This window comes from Limulus polyphemus, unplaced genomic scaffold (genome assembly GCF_000517525.1).
Source record: "Limulus polyphemus unplaced genomic scaffold, Limulus_polyphemus-2.1.2 Scaffold87, whole genome shotgun sequence".
In the NCBI taxonomy this organism is placed as follows: domain Eukaryota; kingdom Metazoa; phylum Arthropoda; class Merostomata; order Xiphosura; family Limulidae; genus Limulus; species Limulus polyphemus.
This window is the reverse complement of record NW_013665697.1, coordinates 176,435-189,964: the sequence shown is the minus strand read 5'-3', so window position 1 is coordinate 189,964 and position 13,530 is coordinate 176,435. Positions and strand designations below refer to the sequence as shown.

Below are 13,530 nucleotides of genomic sequence, written 5' to 3'. Positions count from 1 at the left end.
TGTGTCAAATTCTAATTTGTTTTCCAAAGCTAAGATAACTCTCACCTTCTGCACTGCAGGTACTAATCATGTCATCTTCAGACACTCTTAAGCCTTCATTTAATACTGAAGTAAGTTGATTAGCTGAAATATAGTTACACACATTAAACTTGTAACAGCAAGTTACTTATTACAGTTCTAACATTGAAATCATTTTATACAAGAGATCACATCAGCATTAAAGATTCCAGTGCTATTGTAATGACAATAGAAATACATTTTTTCCCTCCCAAATATAGACTAAATGTTCTTACCAAAACTACTTCAAGAATTATTGTATGTTTGAACTTAATTCCAAAACTACTATCTAACAAGTCATTATAAAAGTTAACATTTTTTCAGGTGTTAAAAATAAAACTACCTTGGTAAATGGATGCTAGAACGAGTTCTTTCAAATCTTTTTGACCCTCAAGTTCACTTGCCATCTGGAATATAAACAAAATTATATATTTATATATATATAAATGACAAAGAATATGTCACTTGGATTAAACATTCTTGCACTATTTAAATAGCACAAGTCTTTGATGCTATCCAGACATGTGAACACCTCTTATTTGTCAAGTGCATACCTGCATATCAAATGTAAGTAAAAATAATAGTTCTACCTTTACTTCAATAATTCTAATAAAAAATTATTTTTACCTTTCTACTTTGTCATTTTGTAACATTTATGTTGTGTAATTTGCACAAAAAATAAAAAATGTTTAAACTTTTATTCCTGCACTGATAGAAAAACTATATCTTATGAAATTAACTTTTTTAAACTCAAAACTGTTTAAAACGTTCTTCCATGAAATTTCATTATGCATTTCCATTACGAGAGTAAAGAAAAAAAAATCATGAGATATCAACAACAATCCTCCAATATGGAAAGGATTAATTGAAATGGAATGACTTGTACATATAAGTAACTAAAATATGTCTAACACTAAATAGTATCAACAGTATATAGGTGATAAAATCAGTACTATGTAACAATGATGGAGGTAAGATTTTTAAAAAGAAAATTAAGATTATTCTTTTTGTATTTTATTGACAGATGGTATGATTTTTAATTGTTTTATTGAAATAGTCATTTTTGAAATTTATAAAGTTAAAATTTGTTATGAGTAAGGATTTTTTTGATTTACTCTAAAACATTTTTCTTAATGCACAGAGACAAAGACAGAAAGGTTAAAGGTTTCACAATATAATATCACAAGGACATATATAAAATAAACTACTACCAAATATTGAAAATATTCTCCATAAAATTATTAAATTCAGGTCCATGTCATAAAACCTAGCAAACAGGTGTTAAAGTTATGAAACAAATAAAACTTTACAACTGGTTTTACTGTGGATGAAATGTTTTGAATTGAATTTTATTTTTAAATCTCTTATTAGTAACAGATTAAATTTGTAGAAAAAAATTAATTTACATTTCTGAATACTTCAGTTTGTATATAAAGACCACAGGTATGTAAGATACATTAAACCTTCACAGTAAGATAAAATAATTAAATACTGATTTAGACTAGTGTGCTGATTCATCAACTTACACTGCTCAATTGGTCAGTATAAAAAACTCTTAGTACCTAAAACAACCAAGTTGTTTCATATTTTCAAAACACAGTCCAAAAACAAGTTTTTATAAAAAAAACAAAAACTACAGAATCCTAGCATACCTCAGCAACATGGTCAAACTCTTTCTTTGGAATCTGAAAAATCTGAGAGATGAGGTCTTGCTTTTCTGCCAAAGCTTCTGTAATTTGTTGGTCTCTGCGACGTACCATTTCTAAATAGAACAAGATATCTTAGACTGTTGAAATTAATTCAGTTCAAATAATTTGTAATGCAAAAAAAAAAACTTTTTTTTAATAGACACTTATAGGTATTTGCAGATTTGTGTAAGATCGATATGCCGGCATCTTCAGAATTGTTTTAAAAATTTCCTATAGGTTTTTTAAAAACATTCATTGCTATCAAATTAGTTTTAATCCTCTCATCTATTTGGTAAAACATTTATATATAATTTTATAAGATCAGACCAACTTTGTTTTAACTAATTATAAGACCAGTTCTGACCATTACTAACAGTACAGTGTGATGGAAATGACACTTATACATGAATAAAATTTATATTTTTTTAAAAAGAATTCATTTACTCTAACAGCACAACACTATGGTGCAACATACAATTAATATACTCTACCATCAGGTGAATAATATGGTGAACAAATGTACACCTTTATAGGAAAAAAAATTAAATTCCAAAAAGAGGACTTTAAATAAACTTTTTTTGTATACAAGTGTACAATACTTCTAGCTTGCTGTATTTTTTGTGTGATATAATACGTTTCTTTTTAAATATCCAAAAACACCAAAAAAGAAAAAAACACACCATGGTTAAGTTAATAAAACCTACAAAAGAAAAATAACCTGTAGCCCCAATTTTATCACTATTCTGTAAAAGCTAAGTGAGCCACCAATTCCAGTACACAGTTTACTTTAGTCAATATGATTCAACATCTACTTTCAAAGACACTAGCCAATCAATATATGTTTTATATTTAGTTGATTTATAAATAAAAATTTTCTGCCATTCCAAGTTGCCAAGTCTCCTTGGCTATGATTAGCTAGTTTCAAAAACTATACAAAGTCATGGTTTGTTTATGTTAAGATTAGGCTTAAATCCAAGTTGAACCTTTTCATCCTGATGATGGGGAATAAATAAAGAATATACAAAACTTACTGGCAGGTGGTCTTTCTAAAGTTGGTGCTGCAATAAACTACCCCCCTTTTTGCTGCACATTTTAAGACTACCTCAATGGCTTTTAAAAAACAATCACTAGTACCCATGTCATATATGGTCAAGTATGGGGTAAAAATCAATTTTGTTTGGAAATTTTTCCTTTTCATTTATTACTATTTAATTCCTAATGCTCAAAATAAACAGTGTTTTAAAACAAGACGAAAACAAATTCTTTTTGAATGCCAATTATGAAGTTAATCAGGAAAAATCTATTAGCAATAAAAATACACAAGTTCAATGCTTTTAGCATGAAAAAAGAATCCAAATTCTAAATAAGAATGCAGATACACATATAGTTCTCATTATGCAAAATCAATTGGATTTAGTCTAGAAAAAAAAAAAATTAAAAGTTAGACTGTCTGCCCAAATGTATGCCTTTGCTTGGCCTACAGTATATCATTAAAAGAAAAGTAGTATAGGTAAATTAATACCTTTGCGTAGAAAAAAACAAAACTTCATCAACTGTATGTTCATAGTTTGTTTGTACAATATTTTGTTTTTTTAAGTATAAACGAACTGGTGAAACATCACACCCACAGTAACATAATGTATGAAATAAATGATCTATGATGTAACTGTACCTATTGGAGTAAGTACAGGTTCTGCAATTTGAAGAACCACACTTTCGCTGACTTTGATCTCTGATGGTTCTATCAGCTGGGGTTTGACTGGTACATGAAAAAGTTTTACTCTTTCAAGATTCTGTTGTTCTTGGCTATCTTCAACCGAACTACAAGGTGAAGGAGCCTCTTTCTGTGGTGAGACTGACGAAGTATCCTTCTCTGGATGATTTTCTGTTGTTGGGGGATTGGGACTAGATATTTCAGTGTTAGGAACACTATGCGAGCTGCTATCACTGGTTTCTCCTGTGTCTGTGGATTCCACACCATTGCTTACTTCAGAATGTGAAGAGTCTAACGATACAGGCATCCTAGGTTTATGACAGAAAGATAATTTCTTATTAAGTGAAATATGCATTTGAACACAGGAAAATTTCTCTTCTTAACATAGTTTTCAACTCTACCTAAAATAAGCATTATACATTTAATCTTCAAAAACAAGAAGCATTTTAACTAACTACTTTAATCAAAGTACACCAATGATTGTTTTCCTGCTAAACGTATAATCAATAAATAAACTATTCTTCAAAATTAAATATAAATACGTCAGTTTAATTAGTATTCAGTAAATAATTTTACCTTCAACCCCAACTAATATTTCTCTTTACAAACAAACAAAGTTTTAATATTTGCTATAGTAAAAAGTTTAAGCCATTTTTCAAGTTATTAGTTGGTATGCATATGGTGCTAAAAATATATCACATGGTTGATTTTCAAGCTTACACTTTGTTTTTTGCCAGAGAATCTTCTGAAATATCTTCTGTTCTTTCAGGCAACAATGAGGAGGAATCCTGGGCTTTGGCTGATTGGCCATGTCTGGGTTTGTGAGCTTCAGAGGCTTCTGTGATATACTTTAACCACCTATTAGAAATTAATTTTCGTAACATTGAAGTGGAAAAGAAAAGCTTTATGGAATTGGTTTTACACTGTTTTTTTTAACACAATATGAAATTACAAGCAAATAACACATTTCAAGTTTTACATATCATTTTGAACTGAAATAGAAAGTTTCAGATTGTGTCTAATGTATTTTGTCATATTTGGTGAAGTTTAGGCAAGTGATATCAACAAAAAAAAATATTTTTTTTAATTGTAGGTCTACATAATCACTAAAATCTTTAGAACTCAGACCCCTTTTACACCTTTCAGACTGTACATTCATTAATTATTACCTGGATTTAAAGATTAAAAAATTACTTCAGATTAAATGAAACAAGTTATACTTCAACATAACATATGAAAAGGTATAATGTACATAAAATAACCTTAAACACTGAATAATTATTGTGACAAATGACACTGTATATGGATTTACATTAACATCAGTAAATATGAACCCAAGTGAAAAATATACTAACAATTGTAATTTTTCTTTTTATTAAAGGTGGAGATCATCAACCAAATTTCTAGTAGAAAGCATTATTTTGTACAGCTACCATTTATTAGAACTTAATTTTTTTAATAGTTTCCCTTCTGGGAGAAATGATCTATCAGCTACATTTTTGGCACACATTCACTAGTAAATTGTCTTCTATGTCTATAACAAAATATGATAAAACTGAAAGAGCTTATGTTTAATATATTCTTCATCTATACTGCACATGCCAAAAATAAAGACCAGTTCTTACATTTTTCTTTCTGAAGCTGATGTGGCCACAAACTCATAGATGGCATGTTGTTCAGATGTAGAAACAAGGAAAAATCCTTTGCTATCTAAAATTTGATTCAATTATAATAACTGTCTGATATATCAAATATTACAATGCAATTTACAAGCACCCTTTTTTGAAGTACCTTTAATAATACAGGCATTATTAGAGAATAAGATACTTTAGTATGTATTTCTAAACACAAAAATTATTTTAGTATGTTATAATAGCTGTAAACAGGAATTATACTGTAATGCAAAATGCCACTTGAATGAAATTGTTTTAGAGCAGATAATACAAGAGTAAAATATGCTATGTTACCCTCTGTTTATTAATATAAAAAAAAACTAAATGAAATATTTTATATAATACTTATATATTTACAGTAATGTTCTATGTGAGAATGAAACTTTCTTGTTTTTATACCCATACAAAAACACTTTCAATAACTTCACATAAAGTCAAGCTCCAATTTTCAGATTTTTGTGACATTCATTTCGTTTCTGTAGTGTTTTTTTTTGGAAAACATGAGAATATTTAATATATACATAGAACACATGAAGGGAACACAATTTTCCATAGAGCTACATTGTAACTGGTCCTGTTACTTTTTAAACTCCAGAAATTTAACTTTATGACTAAACCTACAAAACTCCTTATAGTATGTTTAGCTATACAATTATTGATTATATTGCTTGCTTCATGCATTTATTTAAATTGACATTTTGCTTTGCCATACATTCAACAATCCAAGTCCAAGTTAGTAAACTATAAATAATGGGCCTTTCTCAATTATTCTCCCCCCCTCCCCCTATACTCATTATTTTTAATCACCATACGTTACATGTTTCCAACATGGATTCAAATATTTTATACATAAAGTCAACAGCTTTGAAATGTTGAATTAACATCCAAAAGGTAAACTCACCAATGAAAATCTTGTTTGTGGTAAATAACTCTGAATTCAAAGTACAAGACTTTTTTATTTAAAGTTTACTTTACTTACAACTTTCACTAGAATTAGCTGTCAAACATATAAAAAATCGATTCCTTATATATGTAAAATATATATCAGTGTTCACTGACCTGCTCATATTTTCAAAGTATATTTTTTTCCACAACAAACTACTTGATTGTTTTTGTTTGTGCACCTAACAATAATTGGAGTTTTTCAAAGTTCTTCCCACAGAAAACAAACAATATTTTTCTAGTATAAATTAACTATCTGATAAAAAAAATTAGGATGTTGAAGTTTACTGATACAATTTTATTATGATTAAACATTTTTATACTCTCTTCTCAATACATTTGTTTCTCTTGATATAAATTTCATAGTATAATTTTACTAGTTTTATCATTTTTGTCTTTAAATGATCATAGTGTTTTATAATATACACACAAACACAGTAAATACAACTTGCCTGTGGCCACATTCCTCGTGAACAGGTTTTGTACACGAAGTATTGGGCTGTGGGTAACTTTGGTGTCTTCTCGGCCCGACATCAGATTGTTGTTGTGGAACTTCAGCAGTAGCTTATCATCCTGCTTCTGAAGCAACACAAGAATGTCCTCCAGTAATACTACATGCATCTCAATAGTTTTCTGTTTGTGTAACCTCCAAGTCAATGGGCCCTCATGGATTAGTTTATGCTTTGTTAGATCAAGATGCTGTAAAGACAGAATTAACAAACAAAATAATGATTTTTCATTTTAATGGTTAAAACTAAGAATAATCTTATGTTATTACCTCATGCATACGTATTTCTTAGTATCATCTATGAGAGTTATCTGTCATTTTTCATTTCATTAATTAAACCTTAACATCTGACATTTCATAATTTGCTTATTTTATAAAACTATTTTAAAGTTGAATGCAAATTTTGAGAATAATATTTCATATTTGTAAAAACATATTTTTTGTAAACTGTTACAAAATATACATATCTATTGTTGTTTGCTATGGAAAATCCTCCCAGAAAGTATTCTATGTTTAAACAAGATTCACTTTCTTATTACTTGCATACATACAAATTATTTGAATATTTTATTGGAAGAGGAGCAAAAGTGCATATACACTCATTCTAATTTGTCACTCAGGTCTTTATAAGTACAACTAATTTATACAGTACTATTTACACACACAATCACAAAAAAGCAATAAAAACAATATGGTTTAGTGTATTACAATTCCATTTTCTACATATTATCATCAAGTTTAATAGGTGCCAAATTTTGAAATGTTGAGGTATTCTTTCTTTACACAGAAAAAAGTGCATACTGTTATCTACCTTGAAGATATAGAACTACCTACATATTTTGATCATGAAAATACTTACATGATAGGCTTGAACAATAGGTGCCTCCACTTTCTCAAAGGCACTTCTGTCCATTTTCTTTTGAAGTTCGCCAAGTCTGTGTTCATTCTCTGATTCTTTAACAGCTTGATTGACATGTGCCAGGATTTGTTTGCTACACTGTACTGCCTGCAGTAACCTCCTATGTTCTTCAGAATTTTCTGTGTAATCAAATTCAGAAGAAGAAGAAATTCTTGGGGCACTGATAATTATTTTTGTGGAGGTTAAAACTTTAGTTAGAAATAATCGAGAGTAAAAAGTATGTTTACAACCACTAAATTTCTTAACTTTTAAAGAGGTTTTTTGACTAACACACTACTAGAATATTTTGAAATTGTTTTGTCACATTGTTTCCTCTGGTGGAAGATATCATATATCAGGAACTTGTGTGAATACTAAATAAGAATTAAAACATTCGGCTGTGATTTATTTATTATCACACAATATTTGTATTTGCATGGTAGTGTTTATAATACAGATATGATATTAATCATATTACACTTGTTTCTTATGTATTTCTGTTATGACTTATCTGCATGGATCAATAGAATATTCATAAATGCAAATATGTACTCCACTAATTTGTACATATTCCACTTAATTAAAACATGTTTGGAAACAATGAAACATGATTTTTACATCATTATACATGGCATAGCAATTAGACAATTTTCATGTAGAAGATTTAGTATGCAGAAGCAAGAATTCTTTTACCTTTATAAACTTTGTTAAGGATATCACAACTGACAGTTTACGAAACTAAAGTAAAAGAGATACTTTAAGTTTCAGTCATAAGAAAATACAAATAATTAAATTTTAATTTTTTGTTGCTTAAGCAATTTTCTAGCTAAAGCACACTGAAAAACCATCCATTTTTCAAATACAACATAACAAGCTTGGGAAATATGAAGAGTAAATCACATGCTGTAATTGTTTCTGTTTAATTGAATTTGAAACATTGTATCATGTTCAAAACTTGTATAAAACTATTAAACTAAACAACAGTGAGTTAGAAAACTAAGCCAATAATGAATAAGGTTTTATTAATCTAAAGTTTAGTCATCCAAAAGTGCAAAAAGGCTAAATTAAAAAAGAAAAATTTTATTTTTAAATACATATAATTGATAGTACAAATTTCAAAATCGGTATTTATTAGCTCATTGATGTACAAAACAAACAATTCTCACATATGAGATTATGCTATATACAGAATTAAAACAACTTAAATATACTACAGATTATATTAGAGGGTTAGAAAAGGTAGGAGCCAATATAAAAGTAAAGCACATGAACTGATGAGCTATTAAGGTACTTACAGTGCAAAAATACAAATTAGGGATATACATTAGCACTTCTGATGGAATATTTTGTACTTACGTGGTGTATACTTTGCAATATTCTCTAAAAGAAGAGGATATTTTGTTAGTCTTTGAAAGCCTGCGGCAATAATGTCTTTTAGCTGTAACCTTCTACAGAGGTGATTTGCTTCAGTATCCTACAGTAAAACAAATATATAATAAATACACGTACCATAATACAAAATTTTATTGATAAACAATAAAGCTCACTTTCTAAAACACGTCCAATAACATGATACTTTTCCAGAGTCACTGAGTATTAGTAATCCAAAGTGATTACAAACAAGAATCTTACTTGTATTGATACTGCAAACTTTTGTTGTATTTGTATCAAACTACATGTCATGACACACAATTTTCAGATTGCCATAACCTACAACTACAAATTCTGATAAGTTTCCAAATCTGCATGTCTCCATATATGTATTCTACTCATGCTTTCTACATCATAGACTGCACAAAAACTATAAATATTCTGTTTGTAACTGCCAAGTTACAAATAACACATATGACTACTAAAACAGCATAACGACCAAACTAACAAGTTTAATTGATACTGGGCAATTTGGAAGAAGTATTGTGAGGTACTTAACTTTGAATCAGATAATAATAATAATATTTAATGGAGTATAATGAGATACCAGGGAAAATTTGGAATGGTTCAAATTATGTTTGAGTAAAAAAAAAAAGTTTTTAAGGATAAACAAACAAAACTATATGAAAACATAAAAACACCAGTCTTACAGATAAGAACTGTGCCAGCTTTTGTTCCTTCTTCTGTTTGTTCTTTAGTGACTCCAGAGCAATTGATTGGTTACGACAAAACTTGGCTGCTGCATTCTTGATCTCCTTACCTGAAGGTCCATCAAGCTATAGAGAAAAACAAAACACATTTTTAAATAAAGATAACACTCACATAAATATTTCCAATGAAGTAATTTCAAGAATGAAATGTGTACCAATACATGTCTAAAACCTATAGGCTAAACAGAAATTAAAGCATAAAATGGAAAGATTAATTTTGGTGTTTTCTTTATCTTTGCAAACATTAAAATTGCTAGGCACAATCTTGAAAAAAAATTCAGAAGATACTTTTTTGAGCTTTGTAATATAACTCTAAAGTACCTCAATTAGAAAAGAAACAACAATTTCTAAATGTGTTCTCTATTTAAGAGAAATACTAGAATTAGGATTAACAAATCCAGATTTAAAAATTTAGCAAATTAAGTTAGCAGAAACCTATCATTGATATAAATATTAGGACACAAGATCAGACCCTTTATAAAAGTTTTACCCTTCCTTTTGATCCAATTATTTTGCTTGATCTTAGGATATTCATGAATAAACAATGGAATATCTAGGGATTTAGACCAAAGTTGTATATTAAGGATCCAGGATGTTTGGTGGGATTTATTTGACTACTGAAACATTAAACAAAATGCACAAAAACTAATTGTGAACATGTGAAGTGTAAATGCCAAAAATTATACTGCTTTGTAGCTGTATAAATGTTATCTATTGAAAACTTGTCCTGTTATCAAATACGGTAAGATCTGTAAAGTTTGAGTTTTTATGTCTCCTACAACTACATGAATCTAAATATCACCTGAAGGTTTTACATGATGTTAGCTTGATCTCATTATCTTAAAGAAGATATTATAAAGCAACTCAATTACATCAACAAGACTCACCATTTCCAGCATGATATCTCCAACATCACCAACAACTGGTTGTTCCCGCCTGCGGGCTTTCATTTTATTGTTAAGCCTACTGTGGATCTCCAGCATCTCCTCCAAGTTAGGAAAAAGAAGGTATAATTGGTCTGGTGGTAAAAGCTGTTCCTGCTGGATTGGCTTGAAAAACAACCTATCTAGCACTTTCAGATTCCGGACATGGGTGCGTTCCGTATGGAAGAGTTCTGAAGTAGTAATAATTTACTTAAACTTTCATATGTCTCAAACCTAACTCCACCATCATTATGTCATGCAAACCTAAACATACAAGATTAATGAACCTCATATTTTCAACATTCTAAGATCTATGATTTTCTTACTCCATTAAATAAAAAAATTTAATATTAATAATTCTTATGCATTTCATACACACATAACAGTATGAAAAGAGAGCTTATGAAATATTAATAGAAAGATACATAAATAAATTTGAAATTATAAATCTCAAACAAAAGTGCTCAAATATGTTTTAAGAATCTATTAAAATAAAATTTCAGAATTTTATTCAAATACATCTTTTACTTTTGTCAAATAACCACAAAAACCACATCAATCAAAAACTATAATAAATGTTAACTATTTTCTTCTTAGGTTTCCATGTACACTTCTACCTCTATCTGCTTCACAACAACATTTTCATTAAGTATCTAGTCCTTAAGATATACAGAATAATTTGAAGTATTACAAAAATTATTAAAAACAAATGGGTTACATGCTGTAAAATCAGACTTGAAAATAAAGGGCATACATTTATAACTACAACCACCACGTGTCACTTACCAGATGTAGTTGTGTGTGTAACATAAATATATACAAACTATAAATATATCAGCCTCATGAACCAGTGATGAAAATAATCTAATTTATACTATAAAGTAACTTGTCTCTTTATCCATTAGTTTGTTTTTAATTATGCACAAAACTACACAAGGGCTATCTGTGCTCTGCCCACCACGGGTATCGAAACCCGGTTTCTAGCGTTGTAAGTCCGCAAACATACCGCTGTGCCAATGGGGGGCTTATCCATTAGTAAACAAAAATTTCCAAATTCTTGACCTCTAATCCCCAAGGAACTTTCAGTGATACTTGGGTATGCCCTATATAGATCTCCAAAATCCTTTATTTTGTTCATTTTCTAAAAGTTTTCTCCTTACTACTATTTCAGGCTATTGATGCATCACCCACCTCGTGAAGGCAATAAAGCACATTCTGCCCTCATTGTAGGTACGTTTGCTAGTCAGTTAAATGAATAAAAACCACTTAGGATAAAAATATTAAAACAAAAATTACAAGTTCTAAAACAGCATCCAAAAGTTAAAATTGTGTACGAAGGGAACTGCAGAATCAGCATCCAAAAGGATAAGCTTTTTTCATTTAACTGCTGGTGAAACAGTTAGGGAAGCAATTTAACAACAATTAATGGGAGAGAACTAACTGCGTGCTTAAACCCACAAAGTCCTCAGCTGATCTATCTATGTGATCTGCATCTGGCTGTAGGCACAGTACTCATTCCAGAGGACCAATTATAAAGTTAAGAAGTCCAAAAAAAAACAACAACTGGAATTTCAATTTTCACTCATCCTTGTAATTGAAATCAGATAAAATAACATGCAACTATAGTTCTCTCCTGTATAACTTATTTATACACAATATAAACTCTAAATATCCACCCATGAAACCAAAATTAAATGACCATAGTTGTAAAATAGAAGTTATCCTACCCATACAGTTCAATACTTTACAATAAATCAGTCCAATCACCATCTATTCCATATTTTGCAAACTAGTTGGACTGAATGAGACTAACCCAATTACATGAAGTTAGTTTATCACAAATTTTTATCATAACCGTTACTATTTAATAGTTAAATTGTCAGTTGCAATGTATCTTAGTTTAAACACACATATCATGTAAAATAACAGATTCACTCCAAAGGAATTGAAGTTTATTGATAAATAAAAGTACAATGGCAACAGCAACAACACCCGACACTTGAGATGGCAACAGACATTTAGCACTTGAACATTTTGGAATATTCATATCCCATTTCCAGCAAGCTATATGAAACAACATAAAAATAAAAGATACAAAGATTTCTAAATTTATAAAGTTCCAATGGCAATAAAGTAATGACATTCTCTGGCTATTTTGATCTTTTGAAAAAATTTACCTGAGATTCCACATACTAATTCTGTACATTTATTTCTTAACCTGTAACTACCATCAAGTCATCCCCAAATTCCTCTATTGCAAAACAACAAATCGTTACTTATAGAATTCTCTAGGCCATTTCTAACTTTAATGATGATATGCTCAGAAAACCCTGTAAAAATACTTCAGCTAAAGACTAAAAATTGTAATTACACCTCCCCCCAAACTATCTGATTACTTGTTCCCCTTTGAATGCATTTATAAAACCTTGAAATCAACATACTTTGTTCCCAGAACTTAGGGATTTGTAAAAAACAAGTTCAAAAATCTGCTTTGTCTTCATTTTACAACTGACTGTATGAGTGAAGAATATACTGCCTTAGAATACCAAGTCACCCAATCTAATAAAAGTACAGGTGTTGTCATCCTTAATAGTGTATTCTTAATGACCAAACAAAACTTAAAGCTCTTAATGTTGACTGGTTAACCTTTTCACTTTGACTACACTCTTCAAACTCCTTTCTTATAGAATTACTTTCAAAGTTTAACTTTACTATCAATGTATTCTAATGAAATTAGCATTATCATGTACATATTTCAAAGTTTTATACAAGTTTGAATTTCTTTATTTAAAAAGAAACCTTTATATAAAAATACTTAAAACTTCAGTTCTGTTGTCATATGAGCACAAGCAATCACAAATCTTGACTTTGTCTCTATTACTTGAATAATAGCTCATGTACATTGTACAGGTATGTATAAACTGAACTTATTAGCATAGCAAGTACTATTTATCCATTCTTAGTTCAAATTCTATCAGATCAACTT

The 13,530-nt window shown here is 29.4% G+C and overlaps 1 protein-coding gene across 3 annotated transcripts in view; it reads right to left on the bottom strand.

Moving 5' to 3' along the window:
- LOC106468289 overlaps positions 1–13,530 on the bottom strand; it is a 121,911-nt gene that overhangs the window by 5,446 nt on the left and 102,935 nt on the right. For all 3 annotated transcript variants that reach the window (XM_013928712.2, XM_022397245.1, XM_022397239.1), the window contains 11 exons: positions 10,509–10,735; positions 9,562–9,687; positions 8,837–8,954; positions 7,442–7,620; positions 6,527–6,773; positions 5,085–5,169; positions 4,180–4,317; positions 3,418–3,767; positions 1,710–1,819; positions 401–464; positions 46–123 (listed from right to left, as the gene is read on the bottom strand). In XM_013928712.2, the coding sequence (XP_013784166.1) occupies positions 46–123; positions 401–464; positions 1,710–1,819; positions 3,418–3,767; positions 4,180–4,317; positions 5,085–5,169; positions 6,527–6,773; positions 7,442–7,620; positions 8,837–8,954; positions 9,562–9,687; positions 10,509–10,735 (1,722 nt within the window). The remainder of the gene's footprint in view (positions 1–45; positions 124–400; positions 465–1,709; positions 1,820–3,417; positions 3,768–4,179; positions 4,318–5,084; positions 5,170–6,526; positions 6,774–7,441; positions 7,621–8,836; positions 8,955–9,561; positions 9,688–10,508; positions 10,736–13,530) is intronic.